Here is a 21,453-nt window from a genome sequence, read left to right as displayed (position 1 = left end):
TTACACCTAAAGTCTTGACAAATAGGAGAAAACATACACGCGTGCATTTAAATTTATAATTTTTGGCAGCGAACAACTAATGCTTTAATATTTAAATTAAATAACCTTACTAACACTATCGCTTTTGGAAAATGGAAAGGTAGAATATTATGTTGTTACTCCTTAATCCTTATTAGTATTTCACGGTTTAAGAGTGAGACATTATTGACTTGTAACTTTACAGATGTAGTAGTTTCCTATATCTAGGAGCAAGGAAAATAACTTTTAAATATCTAGTTAAATGCCCCACTTGTAATAAATTAGCCAACTCGTTCTCGAGTTACTATTACTGATGTTAATAACTAATTTATCTGCAGCTACTGCTATGTTTATTCCCGCTCATTTCCATGCTAATCAGTTTTTTTCAAATGAAAACTTCCTCCATCAGTTAGGGCCACTTCCCTTCTCCACGTCACACCACCCTCATTCAAAACATGTCACCCCACCCCCCTCCAAATATTTCCCACAAAATAAGTAATATTTTATTTATTTGAAAAAATCAAATTCAGAAAATTCAAACGCCTCCATAGATTCCCACTTTCTCACCTTCCAACTCCCACGTTTCACAGCTTTCCTTTCTCTCTGCACTTCTTCTTTGTCTTAAACAAGAAGGAAACTCAACTCCATTGAAGCATTAAAGCATTTATGCTAAGAAGTGTGAGATATATTTGAACAAATTTTTTGTGTTACCGATTTTATTGGTTGAGCTGAGTTAGGCGGTTAATGGCGTCTTCTAGAGGGAGAAGTACTTCGCCATTTCACAACCGTAAGTCTTCGAGTCCGTACTCTTCCACGTCATCATCGTCATCCTTTATGAATGGTAAGCTCATACCTCGATCCAGCTCATCCACAACGACGTCGTTTTTTGGCTCCAAATCGGTGACTCCTAGTCGCAATTCGGAGTATTCATTGGGTTTTGGAAATCGGACACCGGTTAGTTATCAGTCAACAGAGGAATTGATTGCTGAGCCAGTTGTTGATATGTCCAGAGCTGGAGAGAGTATTTCAGTTACAGTTAGGTTTCGGCCGCTGAGGTAACTGTTAGATCTGCTTGAATTAGTTTCAATATATTTGTTGTTAGATTCCATAATGATGAAAAACACACCTGAAGTATCACCTGTTTGCGAGTTTCCTGCTTGAATTATATTTTTTGCGAGTTTCCTACTTGAACTATCAGATGCTTGGGTTTCCTACCTGAACTATCATCAACTATTTATCAAAACACACCTCGAAACTAATGAGTCAGCTGCCATGTAGACGAAATTTTATGGGCAAATTAAGGGGTGCCTTTTGGCGATTGTATTCAAACAATTGGTCTAGTTAGCTTCGAGGTGTGTTTTGATAAATAGTTGGTGATAGTTCATGTAGGAATCTCGCAACAAAGTGATACTTCAGGTGTGTTTTTGACCATTATCTCTTGTTAGATTGGAGGAATTTAGGTTTTTAGGATTTGAGCTTGAAATAATGGTATTTCTGGCGGCAGTGAGCGAGAATACAATAAAGGCGATGAAATTGCGTGGTATCCTGATGGTGATAAAATTGTACGGAACGAGTATAATGCTGCAACAGCTTTTGCATTTGGTAATATTCTAGTCACTCTGAGCAAGTTCTATTTTGTGAAGAGTTTGATATTTATTTTGTTTAGAGTTGCTTAGCACTTAAAATTGCCTTTCATCTAATATTGGATTAATATGTTTGGTTGGATGATTGGTAGATAGAGTTTTTGGACCTGATACATGTACACAGGAGGTTTATGAAGTTGCTGCCCGACCAGTGGTAAAGGCTGCAATGGAGGGCATAAACGGTATCATACTTACTCCCACTTGTAACACTACATAGAATAGTTTCATTTTTTGGGGCCAAATGGACTGGAGCGACATTATAAAATATAGGCATAATACATACATAGACACTTAAACTTGGTCTCTACTGGCAACTAAACACTCCAACTTTGAGAATGCACATCTAGACACCTCAACTCGTCCCCGCTGTATCTAGGGTGTTCAACTGATACAGTAGGGACGAGTTGAGGTGTCTAGATGTGCATTCTCAAAGTCAGAGTGTTTAGTTGCCTGCTGAGGTCAAGTTAATGTGTCTAATTATGAATTTATGTATTATACCTAAAATATTTATGCTTAGTATGAGTTCAAAGGCCATGCTCAGTGAAAGTTAATATGTGCAAAGTGATGGCTAGTTGACATCCAATATATTGACATTAGTTGAGTGCTAATTTCGTCATACGTCCTCCCGATGGGATGACCTGAATTTAGGTGCTTGAAACCATCAAAGGGCTATCATGCTGAGCTGAACTATTATCATTAGCAAAATAATTATACTGATACTTAGGTTTTGTAGTTTGACACTAGGCCTGCTGTGTATGCAGGCACAGTATTTGCTTATGGTGTTACAAGTAGTGGAAAGACACACACTATGCATGTAAGTGTATATCCTTTGTGCAATCTTCTTTTTCCCTTGAATCGAAAGCGCTTCTGACGCTTCTGTCACATCTCCAATAAACAGTTTAAAAGTATTTAATTGCTAGCAACTGACAAAATTTTAGTTTGAGGGTACTGTGTTATCTTTCTTACCCTATCAAAAAAAAAAAAAAAAAAAAAAGGTACTGTGTTATCTGTATATTTATATAGTCAATTTCATGGTTAAACTTGGTTTTTCAATTGGTATTTTGTTTACCCCTCCCCAAACCTTCCAACAACAGCAAAGCTTTTGTTATTTGATGTTGGATCTTTGTTTTCACAGGGAGATCAAATTTCTCCAGGTATAATTCCGCTCGCAATAAAGGATGTTTTCAGCATTATTCAAGATGTAAGTGAACTTACAATTAACTGATTCTCATTTTGACAATGCACCTCTCTAATATGACACTCTTGAGCTCTACAGCCCCTTTTCTTAAATCATAAGCTCCATTATCTTTTATTGTTGCTAATTATTGAATCTGCCTTTCAGACTCCTGGACGTGAATTCTTACTTCGTGTATCGTATCTTGAAATCTATAATGAGGTTAGTAGTGGACATCAGCAGATTATTTCATATATGAGGTCAGGCTCGCATGACTAGAATGATTAACTACTATATTCTTTAGCAGATGCTCATGCTTATATAAGCATCTTTGTTACAGATGCTGTATCTATGTTTATATTCTGCGCTCATGTGAAATGTGATTCATCATAGCTGCAACATAAAACAGCTTCTTTTAAACAATGTGGATTTTTTTTTAGTAGATTTAGCATCTCTCTTTATGCACCTGTTGCTTCAACACTTTCTAATTTCTTGTACTAATTCATGAGCATCTCTCTTTAGACATTTGTCGACCCATCCATGTTAAAATCTTGTATTAATTCTGGCTAGAGATCATATGAATGCCTTTCTTGTTCACGGTGTCAGGTTATCAACGACTTGCTGGATCCAACGGGACAGAATTTGCGTGTTAGGGAAGACACCCAGGTTTTTATATAATACTAACTTTCTCTGCTTCCAGAAATAAATCTACTTTCCCTAGAATTTACACTTCTGGTTATTGTTTATCCTTCTTTCTATATGTTTGTTGATAAACAAGTATATTGTTTTTATGAGAGGAACCGCAGGATAGCTGTGTTCCTATGGGATATGGACAACCATTTCAGTTAATCTTGAAAATCACATGCCCAAGTCTTGAATTTATCAGGCAAAGTATAACCAAACATATGAACATCTATTTAATTCCAGACATGTACCACGAAATAAACAAAATCCAGCATTCTTTGTGTCACCTGAAGTATCAAAAACCAATCATTACCTACCAGCAATTGCAGGTGGTGTTTTTAGCCTGTAGTCGTTCTACTAGAAAACAGATATTCATTCTTCTCTATCAAAGTTCATGATTCTAATGCTGCTGTATGGTTCTTGATTCTTTTATTCTTGCAAATTCGCAGGGTACTTATGTTGAAGGTATAAAGGAGGAAGTTGTTTTGTCACCTGGGCATGCTCTTTCGTTTATTGCTGCTGGGGAAGGTAATTGTTGAATCTGTTCTTGTTCTTTGTCAGTTAATAACATTTATTCATAGCCATTTTTTTGTGGATCCTGATGCTGATTGCGTTCTTACTGTTGCAGAGCACCGCCACGTTGGTTCAAATAACTTCAATCTGTTTAGTAGCCGCAGTCACACAATATTCACCTTGGTTAGTGGATCAGGATGTCACTCTGCTACATTTCTTTGTTTGATCTGGAATTCTGCTTATCTTCTACACATAAATGAGCATGAGTTTAAACCCCTCAGCAGCATTAAACATCAGTTTTTTGGTCAGCTGATGGCTTAAATGTTACGCTTTTCAAGTTATTGGGTCCGAACACAAGCTTTTGAGAAGTTACTATCGCTGTCTCTCTGTATGTTTAAGAGGTCTTCTGAAGATAACTACGGCATTTTAGAGCTTTCAAATGCCTTGAGGATTTTAGTTGAGAATATTGATACTCTAACAGTTTAATATAGCTGGGATAGCTTTGTTGTGTTTCCCTGAACGTGCTGTGATTAATTTCTGCTTCATAACTTCCTACTCTTAGTAGTTTAAGTTTTTGCTACTGGTAACTGGTGATAAGTCTGACTATTGTCCCTTTCATTACACATTATACAGATGATTGAAAGTAGTGCCCATGGCGATGAATATGATGGAGTGATCTTCTCGCAGCTTGTATGGTTTCTGGCACTAGTTGTTCAGCATTGAAAATATTAACTGTTGAATGTCAGCATCTAATATTAATTTGTTTTGTCTCACAGAACTTGATTGATCTAGCTGGATCTGAGAGCTCTAAAACTGAAACTACTGGGTTACGAAGAAAAGAAGGATCGTACATAAACAAAAGTCTCCTGACTCTTGGAACTGTAAGTACTTAACCAATAATTGTTGACAGTTTGTATGTAGGTTTCCCATAAAAAATTGCATGATGACATTTGTCAGTGATTGACTTCTCCGTACCTTCTGGCATTATTGATCAGTATCTGTGTTCTTTCTTGAGCTTGTTGAGGATTATATGAAATTCTATTTCTGGTTATTTCAATCTGACACGTTAATTCTTTTCTCATGTGTTAAGGTCATTGGAAAATTAAGTGAAGGGAAGGCATCCCATGTTCCGTATCGAGATTCTAAACTTACTCGCCTGCTACAATCTTCACTCAGTGGGCATGGACATGTTTCTGTGAGTGGAATTAAGCACATGTCGTGCATTTCCATTCTATTGAGCATATGAAACTGCCAGTATCCTATTGGATGTGCATCGTCTGCTTCTTAGCCTTTGCTGTCTTTTATGAGACATTGTTTTATCTGAAGAGATGACTAATTTCCTGCTTCTTTCTTGATTTTAGCTCATATGCACCGTTACTCCTGCTTCAAGCAATATGGAAGAAACCCATAATACGTTAAAGTTTGCAAGCAGGGCTAAGCGTGTCGAGATTTATGCATCTCGTAACAAGGTTTGCCTATCTGCATCATTTCAGTTTTATGGAATTGCAGTGTAGAAAGCTGAAGATTTTTTTTCTTTTAGATTATTGATGAGAAATCGCTGATCAAGAAATATCAGAAAGAAATATCTTGTCTCAAGCAAGAGCTTGATCAGCTAAGAAGGGGGATCCTTGTAGGAGTCAATCCTGAAGAACTTATGACCTTGAAACAACAGGTATGCATTCAAGTAAAATTTGGTAAACTCTATCTACAATTTGAAGTCAAATATCTGATGTAAAACTGGTTATCAAAAAAAAAGAAAAGAAAAAAAGAAACATGTCGTACAACTGATTCCATATTTAATGATGTCTGTACTTAGCTTCTAAGATGTTTTCTTTGGACGTACTCTATCTGTTTAACTATATATGGCGGTGTTTGTCTCAGCATAGAGTTAACGAAAGATCAAAAGTCACATAAGCTAAAACAATTAACATCCTCAAAGTACCCTGTGTATCTTGTGGTCAAAAGTGTCAGTCAGTTCTAAAATAGTACTCCCTCCGGATAAAAAAGAGTGTTCACTTAGCCTTTTTTTCTTGAGTCAAAAAGAGTCCACTTATCAAATCAAGAAAGAATTAACCTTATTTTTCCAAATTTGCCCCTATTAAGTGCTATTTGATCAAATCCCAATACATATTTAATTAGGGGCACTTTAGTCAAATTACTTCTTTTTGTCTAGGAGTTAGTCTTAAGGGGTGTGCAAATGGCTAAGTGGACACTCTTTTTGATCCGTAGGGAGTATGTCATTAAGGGAAAAATGTGCATTTTGAAATTAATGAGTTGCAGTTATGAAAAGGTGCGGATTGTCTTGGAATGGACCAAAAGGAAAGAATGCAATGTAGAATGGAACATAGGGTGTAAATGATTCTGTGTTGTGTTATTATTAACAATCTTTTCACAGTTGGAAGAGGGACAAGTGAAGATGCAGTCAAGGTTGGAAGAGGAGGAGGACGCCAAGGCTGCTCTACTGAGCCGGATACAGAAGCTAACTAAACTGATCCTTGTTTCTTCAAAGAATACAATTCCTGGGTATTTGGGGGATGCCTCTGCACATCAGAAGAGTCGATTTTCTTCTGAAGATGATGTATGCTGCCCTCTCTTTTTATCTTGAGTTCTATTTCTATTTTCCATTCTTTGCTCACTAGAACTCTAGGTTATCATATCTGAATTTGGATTTTAGGTACATCAGATGTGTTTTGATTTTTTGGAAGACTTTTTCCTACTCCTTTACAGTTGCTTAAGGCAGTGCTGAATATGCTTATTTATTACCACTGCTCTTCATATCATCTGCCATAGGAATTTTAAGACTATCACTCCCCTGCAAGAGTGTAAATTAAGTTTTTGTTGTTTCTTCTGGTTTCTGTTACTATTTGCATGCAAATTTTCTGGCATCTATCCTGAGTCAGATATGTAAGCTATTTTCACATGCAGATTGTCTGAAATGTCGCCTGATATAGATTGACAATCATTCTTCTAGATTGATCTTTTGTTTTTTCACCTTACAAATATAAAATCTATTTCCTGAAGTGATCTTCTTCTTTTTTTCACCCTTCCACCAGAAAGTGGATCATTCTGTGCCCAGAGACAGCGAGAATCAAAGAGATTCTTCATCAGAGATTTCTGATTTCAAACACGGAAGATTTTCTAGCAAGTGGAATGCTGATATCTCCCAGGCTGGCAGTGTGATTACAGAATCAACTCAGGCGGGTGAACTTACCGGTGGTTCTTCCTGCGGTTCGAAGCTGCCTATAGTATGTCTTTTTCCCTCTTTCTTAAGACCTTCTCAAGGAGGAGACGTCTTCATTTGTTCTTAATTCTACTTCCCATTCAGTGCTTATGACCCTTAATCCTCTTTAGGAATCGATGGATTTGTCGGTTAATATTTGAAGTTGTTATTTTTCAATCCACATGTAGTTAAGTTTTCTCTGAATAGCGCTAACATTGTTGTCTTTGCATGGAGTTTGACTTTTTGATATCTAATTATTTCCAAGCACTAACTTTTCAAACTTCCTTTGATGGTTACATTTTGAGCATTCTCCCATGTTGTCTCAGGATTGAGAAGTTATTACTTTTTGTTCAAATCTAGCCTTTTCCATTAAGATTGTTTTTTCAAATGCAATACTCTATTATCTAATGGATTCTTTTCCATTATATATCAAATATTAATTCCCTCAATTTTTGATGTTTTATTTGTCTTTCTGTTGAACATAGGAAGGAGTCTCAATGTCAGATCAGATGGACCTCCTGGTTGAGCAAGTCAAGATGCTTTCTGGAGAGATTGCATTCAGTACGAGTACATTGAAACGAATGATGGAGCAGTCTTTGAATAATCCTGAGAATTCAAAAACTTGTACTGATGTAAGCCTTTTATTTTGTACTTAGACTGAATCCTTCGTACATTTGATGGATCTGTTTATCTCTGCAGTAGTCATATACTGGGTCTTTCTTTGAATATTCTGCAGCTATACTTTGAAAACAATAATCTTCTCTAAATTTGTAAACATTTTAGATATATTGTTGGAAATTCAAATGAATTATTTTTTGATGCTTCCACAGAATTGAAGGCCTGGTATTGGTATGTTTATTAACTTGTGAAATATATTCAGTTTCTGGTGTCTTCAGTAGAGTCCCTGGGCGTGTTAAATCCCTGATGAGTGTGTAGGATTCTGTTTTTAGGCAATTGCAGCTGTATGATTTTCATGAAAACAACTTATTTTTTGTTCTCGTGTATATAGATATCTCCTGCTTTTAAGATCCTTACACAATGTAATGCCTAAACATGTGACAGATTCAAAACTTGGAGCGTGACATTCAAGAAAAGAGAGAGCAGATGAAGATCTTAGAACAGCGTATTGTTGAAAGTGGTGAAGCATCAATCACCGGTGCATCTGTAGTTGAAATGCAGCAGGTGATGTAACTGTATTCCTTTTTCTACCTCATTGGTTTTCTCTTTCATGGTGTTTTCTTTTTATCTCATAGTTCTATCTTTTGTCAGACTTTGCTGAAGCTGATGACACAATGTAGTGAAACGGGTTTTGAGCTTGAGGTTGGTAACCAGATTAATCCTTCCTTGATTGAAAGAAATTTCGTATCTATCACACAGTGCAGAATTACATGGAGTTGTTTAGAATTTGACTTTTTGAATGCAGATAAAATCAGCGGACAATCGGATTCTCCAGGAAGAGCTGCAAAACAAGGTGAAAAAGCACCATTATTTATCTTTGTTAATCATATGATAGTCACCTTAATGTTGTTGGCCTGTGAATGCTTGATTGTCCAGGATTAATGCAGCTGTTTTTGTTGTTTCAGTGTTTAGAGAACAAGGAACTGCAGGAAACTATTTGTAATCTTGAGCAGCAGTTAGCCGTAGTGAAGGTGGAAAAGTCATACTCCGCATCACAGGGTGTATCAGACGAGTATATTGATGACCTTAAAAAGAAAATTCAGTTGCAGGTAATTTATATCCTTCATCCCAGGATTTACTAGCTTCACGTTTGTCCATTGACTGGTTCTCGTTTAAATTCTTGCGGTATATGAAATCTTTTGGAAGTACTGATCTACGAAGAAGTGAGACCCAATTTTATTTTCATGAAGATGGTCTCCTGCAGGGGAGGGGCTGGAGATATCACTGTTTAATTAACTGAGCTATGAGATGCAGAACAGGGAATCATATGAAGCCATAGCGCCTCTGAAGTCTAAATATGAATTGAAAAGTCAAACTCTTAAGTTCTATAGAAATGTTTTTATGAGTTCCTTTATATAAATTCTGAAGAAAGCAAAAAGGAAGGAGCTAGCACTTGCAAATGCCTTAAAGGGCATGCCTGGTGATTAGTTTTTTTTATGAATGAATGGCTTAAGATTTTTAACTTGGAATTTGAATCATCTGAGATGCTCAGTCGTTCACTTTTTTTTCTATTCTATATAAACATACTGAGCTTGGTGCCGTAACATTTTGTATTGACATCCATACCTGTTCCAAGACATGGTTTTATATAAGTCACTTTACATTATGGAGCCTAGACGCAATCATTTTGTTCACCCACTTTCTCTAGGTTAATATATCATATGTTAAATTTGTATTTGACTAATTGCTTTACCTGCATGAAAGCAAGCATTACTTGGCATTTCTATATTAGAGTTCGTCAATCTTCTATTGGTGTGATATCTACAGAAACTAAAGGACAAACTCTCTCTAACTCTGCTTATTTGGCTTTCTTTTGCATACAGTCACTTTATTGTCACTGCATTTTCTTTAAACGAGTCCATATCATGGCTCTGATAAGTTTCTTGCTTGAGCAGGATATTGAGAATGATAAGTTGAAGTTGGAACTTGTTCAGAGTGTAGAGGAGAGCAGTGGATTACGAGTACAGAACCAGAAATTATCTGAAGAAGCCTCATATGCAAAAGAACTAGCATCTGCTGCTGCAGTTGAACTTAAAAATTTGGCTGGTGAAGTGACAAAGCTATCGATACAGAATACAAAACTCGAGAAAGAATTGTTGGCTGCTCGACAGGTATTAAATTCTAGGAGTTCCATTGCACAAACTGGTAATGTTCGCCATCGGAAGCATGGTGAAAACCTATGGCAAGGACGTAGAGGTCGGGTTTCTGACCGAGAAATTGAAGTTCCTGGAGTTGTTCGTGATGGCTTTGGCACATGGGATCTAGATCCTGATGATTTAAAAAAGGAGTTGCAGGCAAGAAAACAACGTGAGGCAGCTCTGGAGGCCACCTTGGTTGAGAAGGAAATACTGGAAGATGAGTACCGGAAAAAGGTTGAAGAGGGAAAGAAAAGGGAGGCAGCTCTGGAAAATGATTTAGCGAATATGTGGGTGCTTGTTTCTCAGCTAAGGAAAAAGAATGGTGCCAGGCAAGAGTTAAAGACAGTTGCAGAAAGGCAGAATGTTGGAGGAGACAATATGAGCGATCCAAAAATGAATGATAATGAGTACAGTGACCCCATCCTCGATGATGGACAGACCATGGATCATACACCCGCAGTTGCTGAAATTCTGAAGGAAGACCCTCTTGTTGCCCGCTTGAAGGTAATCAAGTTTATCCTTTTCTTGTCACCTAGCACTTGTATCTAGTACATGTATGTGTTCGCGTCCTTGTCATTTGTCTGAGTTGAAGCTCTGTATGCTTCCTAAAGCTAGCTAATATCCTTGTATTTAAACATCGCATACTCATAAAGAGGCTAGATAAGCTTTATTTTGCATTTTTCCTTTCTAATGTGGTCATTTTTGTCTATTCAGATGTAAAAATGAGTGTGAGATATACTTTGGATCCAGTAACCTATGCAAGCTTTTTGGAAGATAGGATGGCTGTTAGATTTTAGTAGCACACTATAGGGGCGGGGAGAGTGGATGTCCAACATACACAAGTCATGGGATTTAATATACTTTACTTATTCTACCCGTCCGATTTTATACCTCATATCTGACTGATGATGGCATTTAAGATGTTAACATGACTTAAGTATAATTTTAGTGATAACAGGAGAAAATATTGAAGTAATGGTTGAAAAGTTAGCTCAGTGGAGAAAATATCACATCAAAGTTTAAAATGTGGATAGTGCAATGAATTTTCATTCTTGAAAGCTGTGTAGAAATAGAATTGTATCAACATTTCGAGACATCTTAAAAATAAAGTTAGTATCATTATAAATAAAGTTAGTTTTCAGTCATTTGTCGTTCCATGGCGTTTCTCGCATACTAATGCTTTTGCTTTAGTGCTTCTGAAATGTTTCAATGAATCATATCTAGGTGCCTCTCTACCTCAAAGGTAAGGGTAAGGTCTGCGTACACTCTACCCTCCCCAGACCCCATTTTGTGGGATTACACTGGGTTTTTTGTTGTTGTTGTAGATCTAGGAGCCACAATATTAGCTTTTTTATTTACCGCTGCGTGTCAATCTTTTGAGGTTATTTCAGGCTAGTCCTACTGTTCTTGAGTAGGATATTATTAATATTAGTAATGGAAGAAAATGTTGAACTGACAGTTGGTAGTTATAAGAGAAAACATTTTTAACTTCTTGACAGTCAAATAGATTTAAAATTCTTAGAAGAGTTTGACTTTGTAGTGTAATACTATTAGCTAAATTGTGTCAAACGTTTTAAGATGAAACCTAGAATGGGAAATGTGATATAAAATGGGTGCGGGAATACATGTTAATGCTGAGGTTTTTGCATGGGTAGAAGATACTAATAACAACTGTTGTTTCTTTAGGTTCCTTGGTGACTCGAAATATAACGTGAAATATTAAAGATCTTTTACGTGTGCGCCACCAGGCTCGGATGCAAGAGATGACGGAAAAGGACCACACATATTTGGGGAATGCAGATGCAAATTCACATGTATGTAAAGTCTGTTTCGAATCACCGACTTCTGCAATGCTCCTTCCTTGCCGACATTTTTGCTGTAAGTCAACTTTCTGATTATGTGCTCAGATTATCCTCGCTTCCTTGGTAGGTGCTGTCTAATGTCGACTTAATTTGCAGTATGTAAATCTTGTTCCCTTGCCTGTGCCGAGTGTCCAGTATGACGAACCGAAATTGCAGATAGGATTTTCGTTTTTACTTGAGATGGCATTTCAAGTGCTTGAGCGATGGTGAAAGGTAAGGTGGTTGTTGACTCGTCATGAATTCCAACTTTATTTTGCAAATATGCATGAACCCCTCCTACAAAGAGAGGGAGAAAAGTAAGCACCTTACTTTGTAGGAGGGGTTCTGTTCTCTCTTGTGAAGCTCGCTTTTCTCATGACAATTCTGTAGATGGGTTCAACTGTATGCAATGTCAAAGTGGTATACCTTTATCTTCCCGCACTTGTCCACCATTTAACTGTAAATTACACTAGGGGACAAAGGAAACAAAGTCGAAAATTAGTAAATTTGAACTCTCCGGAGTACAGTTTGACCTCCTTTTTAACTTCAGCTGTATTATATAGAACACAAGCTGCAATGACAATGTTGTCGTGTAAGTAAAAATTTTGAGCTTGTACATCGTTGGGGCTTAATCTTGTTCTCTTCGGCCTGACATTTCTTATTTGATACTAGTGAGTCGGTTCGCGCTTCGCGCGCGATTATAAAACTTTTATTGAATTTATTAAATATCTGTATAATAAAACTTTTAAAATCTTTTTTAATCCTCAAATTCAAACGGATTTAGGTTTTATGTTCTAAAGCATTTTATTATTGTCACTTCATTTTATTCTTCTTCTTCCTCTTTCTCACTGAAAATCATATTCTTTATAACCAACAACTCTATCGTAAATCTGCTCTTTTCCATCCTCAAAATCATCGAAATTATACTAACATTTCTTAAAACCTAAAAAAATTGTTCATTTCTTTTATGACATTTTCCTATAAATTCAACAGAAGATATCGTCAGAAAAGGAGAGAGAACTCAAAATAGAAAGGAATTTTCCAGCTTCAATTTTATTGAGAATCTTTTTGACAGTTGAGAAGTTTACCGTTTACTTATTTCTATTCATTGAAAAGATGTAAAACTATTTGATAAAACTAATTGTAATTTACTTACTATTGTCTATGTATTTTTTAGTCTTAGCAGGTAATAGCTAAGCAACAAAAGCATGCTTACACTATCTATAAAAATACAAGATAGAGGAATGAGAAGTACAAATTATTTAAAAAAGAAATTAAAAACATTTGATATCATAAACTTTAGTATCCAAAAAAACCTGTTTTCTACTCAAAAAATCCATACCCATTAGAAATCAAAATAGAAAGAATAAGAGAATTAAACAAATAGAGATCATATTAATCCCGCCAAAAACAATAACATCGTAAAATCACTAAAAGAAAAAAATAGGGGAATATTGCAATCCATTACTCACCTATTTCCTATCTGCAACACAATCACAGCTACATATAAATATAACAATATATTGTTTTGGAATTTAAAAAAAAAAAACAGAAAAAGAGAGTCCAAAAGAAGTACTCACCAGACGTAAAAGAGAAGGACAAATTGGTTGATATGTAATCAAAGTTAAGAAAAAACTGAAAGTAAAGTACCCATTTATAGGTTATTTAATAGTTTTTTGAATTTATTATTGTGAAAGAAAAGTTTTAAACGGATGATAAAGAGTAACGTGATCGTGGGCTGATTCAGATTAATGCAAAGATTACATGGGCTTGAGTGCTACATTTATTGTAGAGAGGCATTTAATCTACAAGTTAATAGAAGAAACGAATAAAAAAAAATGCAATAAAAATTGAAAAAAAATGCCAAAAAAAGGGGAAAAAAGAGAAATACAAATGCTGGTCATAGAGAGGTGCCACATCACCTTGTCTATGCCTAGCTTTATATTATATATAGATTCCAGATGGTGTATTTTGTGGTTTCTTGGTCATTCGAAAGTTAAATCTTTACGGGAATTGGTTTTATGTTTTTGCAATAAACTTTGTCTGTCCTCAACATCTATTACACAATCATTATCTGGCTGACCAGCTAGACTGGCTCATATCCTCCTTTAGTGCAATGTGATGTGTATTCACTTTAGATATGAATAGTCTTGCGGAGATATTTATTTAGGATTGATATGAACGAGCTTTAGTAAGGTTACATTGTCCTTTAAAGCGTGTCGGATATTTTTAGGAGTGAGGTTCATGGCAAGTTATATCAAGATTTAGGGTGCGTTCGGTATGGAGGAAAAGAAAATGTTTTCCAATTTTCTGAAGTTTTCTCAAAAATGGGAAAAGTGATAAGTCCAAAAATGCATTCCACCAATCACCATTCAACCCCCCCCCCCCCCGCACCCCACGACCCAACACCCCCCCCCCACCCTCCAAAACCTAAAAAAAAAATTATTTTGAAAAAAAAGTTTTGATTTTTTTTTTTTTATAGTTTTTTGCACCACCCACCCCACTCACCAACTACCAAACCCCAATCACTCCCGCAACCCATGCACCACCCACCACTCCTACCCCACATACCCCACGATTGGACCCCCCCTTAAAAAAAATTATATTGTTTTGAAAAAAAAGGTTTGAATATTTTTTTTTGTTTTTGTTTTTTCCACCACCCCCAACTACCAATCCCAACCACTCCTGTAACCCATGCACCACGCACCCCCACCCCCCATCCCTCAATTTTTTTTTCTTCTTTCTTAAAAAAGGTTTTATAAGTTTCTTTTTTTTATTTTTCACCACACCCACCCCCACGACCGCCCCCCCGCCCCTCCCGACACTCCACCACCGCCTTCAAAAAAAATTAATTTTTGTTAAAGTTTTGAAAAGTTTTCTTTTTTGATTCTCTACACCCACCCACCCCCCACGAACCCCCCACCCCTCCCGAATTTTCTACTTCCGATTTAATTTTATCTTTATTAAAAAATTATAAAAATTGAAAGTTTGCGTGGTTAAAAATTAATATTTCTTGAGGGGATGGTGAGTGTCAGGGGGGTGAGTAGTGTAAAAATCCAAAAAAAAAAGTAACTTTTAAAACTTTTTTTAAGAATTGTTTTTTTTTTTTAGGGGGGAAGGGGGGAGGGTGTCTGCGCATGGGGGTGGGGGGTTGTATTCGTGTAGAAAACTCAAAAAAGAAAATTAAAAACTTTAAAAAAGAAAAAATTGGGTGGGGGTGGGTGGGTGTAGTATGGGTCCACTGGGAGGGGGGATATGTGGTGGTGTAAAAAATTCAGAAAAAAATAAATTAAAAACTTCAAACAAACATGAAAAAATAAGTTGGGGTGGTATGGGGAGGTGGGGTTGGGGTGGAGTTGGCGGGGCTTGGGTGGGTATTTCAGGAAAATATTTTCTACCAACTAAACGAATATGAGAAAATAAGTAAGAAATTCACTTATTTTCCACTACCCAAACAAACATGAGAAAATAAGTTGAAATTTACTTATTTTCCAAGAACACATTTTTCAGGAAAACATTTTTGTCTGTACTGAACACACCCTTAATGCGCAACAAATATGAATAGTACTATTTCTACCTAACACTCGGCTTATCGGCTATTAATGAATTTTTCAACAGTAGCTAGACATCCCATTACCTTCATTAAATGTTCTCATGTGAGCCTCCGAGTCTCTTACTCCTGTTTGCATTGGCCTTCCTCCATATTAATTCACTCCAAATGGACGGCCTCTAGGAATAAAACCATAGTAATGGAAGGTATTCAAAGGAAGCAAGGTAAAGTCAACATTATTGTAAGGAAGTAGAACAAAGTAGAATCAAAATATTCATATAGATGACACTAACTAATGGGGACTAAGGCATATTCATGACATTAGACCCTGTGTTCCACCAGTCTTTTCAATATGTTTAATGAATTTATGAAATGTAGAGAACCTCCAATGTTACATAATCTAAGATTTTGAATATTAATAGCATTTCAAATGAATAGTGAAAATTTATATACCAATTAATTTCGACTCGTTTAGGATGAAACATAGTTGCTGTTCTTGTGCCTTAATTGCCTTACCATATACTATAATACTATAATAGATGATTGAAGATTTGAACTGTCATTGATTGCCTCGAAAGTCTGTTTTTATCTTAGAAGTAGAGCCCTTAATATGAAAGTACTTTCTGTACGATTATAAGTTTATAACGACGCTGCCGCTGGGGTAATTTAGGAATCAAAAGGAAAATCTAAAACAACGCGTACTCCTTTTAGCGTCAATCTCCCTTCAATAATTGATTTGGCTATGAATACGTGAAATACCTTGTTAAATACGAACACCATATTCAATAATCAAAGCGGGTAATCGGGCATAAAGCCATTACAAAAAGATTAGCTCCCACAAAGCAAAAACAAGAGTAACCCGGATCTGGTAAAAACCCATTCCTATGTCTGATGGACAGATTCTAACAAGTCGAAGTGATTTGACTTGCAAAAACAGTTTGGTTTTTACTTATCCAAAAACCAAGTAGCTGATCAAAATTAGTAACCAAAAGAAAAGGTCTTGTATAACTCTGTCTTATGTCTCAAAAGATTTATGCCCTTAAAGGGTATCTGAAGAACAGGAGCTCCATTTTTCTTCCTGATTGCTTTCAACACATTGTTTTCTACAGGCTTAATTTGATATTAAAAGGTAACCCCACTTCTTGTAGTGGAAAAAAACTAAACAGCCTGCCGTATCTGATCAAAATTGATCTGCAATCAAACAGCATCATTAGTTGCAAGTTCTGAACATACATACATAAGGAAAACTTGTTTAACAGAATCCACCGATACACTAAAACATTTTTCAACTTATTAGGCCATTTAAAGATAACTATCCAAAATAAGTAAAATGAGTAACATGAAAATAGAGCAAGTTATGCATTATACAGCATGTTAAATTGTACCTATTTGTGAAAAATTATTTACTCTCTCATTAAGTGGGGTAAGAGATTTTACATAATCAGTGTCGGAAGAGGCAGATCTAGAATTTGAACATTATAGGTTCTAATTCAGAATTCTACCCTGATCTGTTTGATTTATAGGATTTGTAATCTAGAAGTTGTACTTATTTAGTAAAGTTTTTAGCACATATACATGGTTTGAACCAACGTTATTAGATACATCTAATGAAGCTGAACTTATACACTACATCCACCTCCGTGTATCAGCCTACTGTTATAATTCAGCAAGCTGGTGAGGTCTCTGGGACTATGTTGGTTTTAAGGCTTTATTTACTATCTTAAATTGATATATTACACATTTCAGAAAATTATATTTACACATAGAGGAGAATAAAAAAAGCTATGTGGAATGACATTCCTTTTCCAGGGGTGCCTCAATCAGCATGTCCGTGAATATAAGTTAAATAATAAATGTGTAATTGGCCCAAAAAAAAAAAAAAAAAAACTTAATTACCATAGGGAGAAGAACAAGGATATTCAAGAAAATCTTCAACATGCCAGCCAGGAAGAGTCTCAATCAAGTACTCTGATATGCTACTAGTTGAAACTGAACCCTCTTGATTGTAATCAACTTGAAAATTAGGTGTTGATTCTGTAGTCGATATCGAATTACTCTTAATCCCAGAATAACCACTACGAGCTTTAGACTTAGTGCCAGCATTACCCGCAGCAGATCCAGTGGGTGATGAAGATGATGAAGTTTGGTCATAATTAGAAGCCACAGCAGATGAGAGTTGCACTCCACTTAGAAGAAACCTGTTGTGTTTCTTTGTATGTTCATTTGCTTTGTGTATAGGCAAGTCACATTCTTTGCAAAGGATTGCTCTATCTTCTTTACAAAATAGCAAGGCTCGTCTTTCCTGAAAATTAATTACCAATGCAAATAAGAAAAAGAGTTTAATTTCAATATACCGAAAGCGTAAATGAAAGGTCATCTTTGCGTTTTTAATATCGAAATGTGCTTGTAGTCCTTGTAATATCTGGCTAAGCATATTTAATGTTTAATTGATTAAAATGCATAGTTTTGATCCTTCAATCTTCACAGATTTAACGATTTATTCAATAGTTAATCATTTAGTTATTCCCCAATATGTGGGACTACACTGGGTATGTTGTTGTTGTTTAGTAATCATTTAGTTATTCATATGTTGTCTACATGTGTCTCTTTGGAGTACAGTTAGTTTACCGAGAGGATCGCCCTCCCAATTCAAAGTTTTTTCTGAAAGTTTCGACCTTGTTGACTATGAGGTAATCACGACTACAAACAAACTTGTGACTATGACAGGGCAGTACACTCTGCTCTCTCGCTATCCTACTCTAATGTTAAATTTGTACTGTTATTCCACCTCTGAAAGAAATTCATTTCTGAAAATAACTCAAATATAAAATATTTTATGTATAAGGGACACAAATATACATGTTAATTAACTCAAGTTTAAAAGTGCAATTATCTTGTGTAAAAGTAATATTATGACTAAAATTCTAAAATCCTAACAAAGAAATGAGTAAAAGTTTGTATAAGTGGAGATTAGTACCTGGCAAATGTCACAAAGAGGAGAGTCTTTGAAAGAAGGATGAATTAGAGAAAAGCGAATGTGTTTGCTAGCAAGCTTGTTGGCATGGTGAACTTGATAGTCACAGCTTTGGCAAAGTGTGGCTTCATCAGCTGAGCAATAAACTGATGCCTCTTCTTTATCACAAACATCACATTGAATCTTCATTCTTTCTTTAATGGTTCCTTCTTTGTTCTCTTTAATTGTACGGTTTCCCTAACAGATATATACATACATATAGTATGTAGTTTGAATATTAGTTGGAAGGGAGTAAATTTGGGAAAAAGACGAAGTATTATGGGCACAAAGGGGTTGTGCTATGGGGGGCTCACAGTTAAAGTCTGAGGAGTTTCAGAAAGTATTAAAATCTTTCACTGACTGACCATAAAGAGAAAACTCTGGAAAGAAGACAATGGCTTCTGTTCTGTCCAATTAAATGTAAAGACAAAAGAAGGAAAAAAGTTGGCTGTTGCCTGTTAAAACGTATATTCTAATCACTTAAATAGCTTTCGCACTCAGCACACAATGGTTACTCAAGAGGAAAAGATCCTTAGAGATCATACCTTAAATTCCATCATAAACCAAAAAAAAAAAAAAAAAAAAAAAAAGAACTACTAAGTGATTTTTTTATCCGTTTGGATCGTGGTGGGCAAAACTAGTTGGTACATATGTACAGAATTGGGAGATAATAGATAACAAGTGACTAGTCGAAGTGGACGCAAGTTGAACCCAATACAACCGTTATGAAAAAAGAAATAAGAAATGTCCCATGAGATCAGAGTTCGTCAAATTAATCCCAACTAAGACAGAAAAATATTGGGTAACTTCCTCCCTTTGCTTAATCTTTGATAGGGTAGAGTTAGTTGATACATATAATATTGCAAAAGTAATAAATACTCGGAGTATTGGTTAAAGTGAACGCAAGTCGATCCGGAAACTATGTTATAAAAAATAAAAAATAAAATCTTTCCAGTCAATATTTTGATACGTGAAAATGGGGGCATTGCTGCATGGGGTAGGAGAAAGTTGTTTTATCTACTCATTTATCGCTCCAGTTCGATAAGAGCTTAAGCTTTGACATAGGAAAATTCCAAGAAAATTTACATGTAAAAGGTAGATCTATCTAACGAAGGCATATGGTTGGGTTCCAAAATATTTTTTCTAATATCAGTGTACATAGGGGACACGGAATATGTGTAAGTGCCAAAGTATGTCAGTTTATGGGCAAGCAAAGCCGGTTGCTTTCACTTTAGTTTTTTTTTTTTTCCTTGCAAAATTAAAATTAGGGGTAGGTGTTTGGCTGGCTTTCACAGCTACTCTTCGAATTCACATCTTACTAGGGTTAAAGCTAATAATGTCAACAGATAAATGGATAACATAGCTACTAACTAGGAGCCCGTTTGGATTGGCTTATAAGTTGCTTATAAGCTGTTTTCAGTTTTTTTGAGTGTTTGGTTGGTCAGCTTAAAGTCATTTTGTGCTTAAAATAAACTAAAAAAAATAATTGAGCCCATTTGACTTAGCTTATCTAAAGCAGCTTATAAGCTGAAAACAACTTATAAGCCAAAAAAAATAAGTTAGACTACCCCAACTTATTTTTTTTTAGCTCATAAGCTGTTTGCAGCTTATAGGCATAAGCCCATCCAAACAGGCTCTTGGTATTTTGCTATTTACCCTTGTAGATGATCTAACCATAAATGACCTACTAAAAAATTTCTCATGGATAAGAATTAATTGTAGTACATTGTAGCTAGCTAGCCTGGCTTTCTTGTCAAATCTTTTGGTAGATCTTGTTTTCAAATATTTTTTTTAACTCTACAAATTACTACTCCCGAGTATTATTTTTGATTTTTCACCTGATGTCTGGAACACACTATGAGGTCTCGATAATTTCAGATTCGTTGCATAAAGTAAGGCTCATTAAAGGGAGAATGCTCCGATCGATCCCTATCAATAATTTTTCCATACCAAAGCTTGACCCCGAAACATTTGATTAAGGATGGAAGGATCATATCTATCGAAACTTGAAAAATGACCAATTTCGATTGGTTACGTTGGAGGAGTTTATGATGTTTGAGGTGAAATTTCAGAAAATAAGTATTTGAAGGTATGAAGTTGTTTTTGGACATGAATTCCACTCGGAGAATAATTTGAAATTTTGTGTACGAAGATCATTATTTCACCTAAAATGCTACTCAAACGAGTTTTCTAACCTTAAGTTTCGTATTTCAAAGTTGAAGTTAAAAAATTAATAAAATAGTAAACAAAAAATGATTCACAAATAATATTGGTTTGAAATTATGTTCAGACGCCTACACACCCAATGCTCATAACGTTTATATACATCTATTAATTGCTGACCATTTTCTTGGTCATTTTTTATTCTCTAAGTTATTATTATTGTGTTACTAGCTTGTAAATTTCATTTGCATAATTCAGTAGCGGACCCAGGATTTAAGGGTCGTGGGTGCGCAACACTAAAAAATAACTGCAAGGGTCGTGGGTGCCAATGCAACACTAAAAAATATTAACATTACTAAAATTGAAATGCCTAAGCAGACTCTAAGTTATTATTATTGTGTTACTAGCTTGTAAATTTCACTTGCATAATTCAGTAGCGGACCCAGGATTTAAGGGTCGTGGATGCGCAACAGTAAAAAATAACTGCAAGGGTCGTGGGTGCCAATGCAACACTAAAAAATATTAACATTACTAAAATTGAAATGCCTAAGCAGAGGTTTGAACACAAGACGTCTTAACCATCCAAACCTTTAAAGTTCCACTTGAAACCAGAGAACCCAACTGTCTTGTTGGTTTTTAAGGTTCTTTTTTAATCTTTATACCCAAATTTCATGTATTTTATTAATAACTATATCTAATCTATGTCGGGTTTAATGGGTGCTAGAGCACCACTAAATTATACATAGGTCCGCCCCTGGCATAATTACATAGACCATTTAGCTAGGTTTTACTACGCAACACGCATAAAAGAATATTAT

At 35.7% G+C, this 21,453-nt stretch overlaps 2 protein-coding genes across 4 annotated transcripts; one reads left to right on the top strand and one right to left on the bottom strand.

Moving 5' to 3' along the window:
* Positions 1-525: 525 nt before the first annotated feature.
* On the top strand, positions 526-12,561 carry LOC132599220 (kinesin-like protein KIN-7D, mitochondrial). 3 transcript variants are annotated; one of them, XR_009566784.1, is made up of 25 exons: positions 528-1,073; positions 1,523-1,620; positions 1,754-1,843; positions 2,423-2,475; positions 2,797-2,862; positions 3,004-3,057; positions 3,442-3,501; positions 3,969-4,047; positions 4,148-4,215; positions 4,666-4,722; positions 4,809-4,913; positions 5,123-5,227; positions 5,394-5,501; positions 5,573-5,704; positions 6,428-6,610; positions 7,086-7,277; positions 7,738-7,884; positions 8,315-8,434; positions 8,522-8,572; positions 8,676-8,723; positions 8,836-8,979; positions 9,826-10,572; positions 11,817-11,946; positions 12,027-12,143; positions 12,247-12,561. XR_009566784.1 is itself a non-coding variant. In XM_060312498.1 (24 exons), exons 1-24 carry the CDS (start codon positions 763-765, stop codon positions 12,068-12,070), a joined length of 3,192 nt encoding a protein of 1,063 aa, XP_060168481.1. In that variant the 5' UTR covers positions 528-762; the 3' UTR covers positions 12,071-12,561. The 3 variants fall into 3 exon arrangements, 1 of the variants encoding a protein (XP_060168481.1); XR_009566785.1 differs by lacking the exon at positions 12,247-12,561 and having other exon boundaries at positions 526-1,073; positions 11,755-11,946; positions 12,027-12,046; XM_060312498.1 differs by having other exon boundaries at positions 12,027-12,561.
* Positions 12,562-16,215: 3,654 nt separating this feature from the next.
* On the bottom strand, positions 16,216-19,275 carry LOC132600266 (B-box zinc finger protein 20). Its single transcript, XM_060313340.1, has 3 exons — positions 18,437-19,275; positions 17,356-17,761; positions 16,216-16,650 (listed from the first exon to the last, which is right to left on the bottom strand). Exons 1-3 carry the CDS (start codon positions 18,620-18,622, stop codon positions 16,640-16,642), a joined length of 603 nt encoding a protein of 200 aa, XP_060169323.1. The 5' UTR covers positions 18,623-19,275; the 3' UTR covers positions 16,216-16,639.
* Between the last annotated feature and the right edge of the window lie 2,178 nt (positions 19,276-21,453).

This window comes from Lycium barbarum, chromosome 6 (assembly GCF_019175385.1).
Source record: "Lycium barbarum isolate Lr01 chromosome 6, ASM1917538v2, whole genome shotgun sequence".
Lineage (NCBI taxonomy): Eukaryota > Viridiplantae > Streptophyta > Magnoliopsida > Solanales > Solanaceae > Lycium > Lycium barbarum.
The sequence above is the reverse complement of the archived record's forward strand: the minus strand, read 5'-3'. Positions and strand labels throughout refer to the sequence as shown.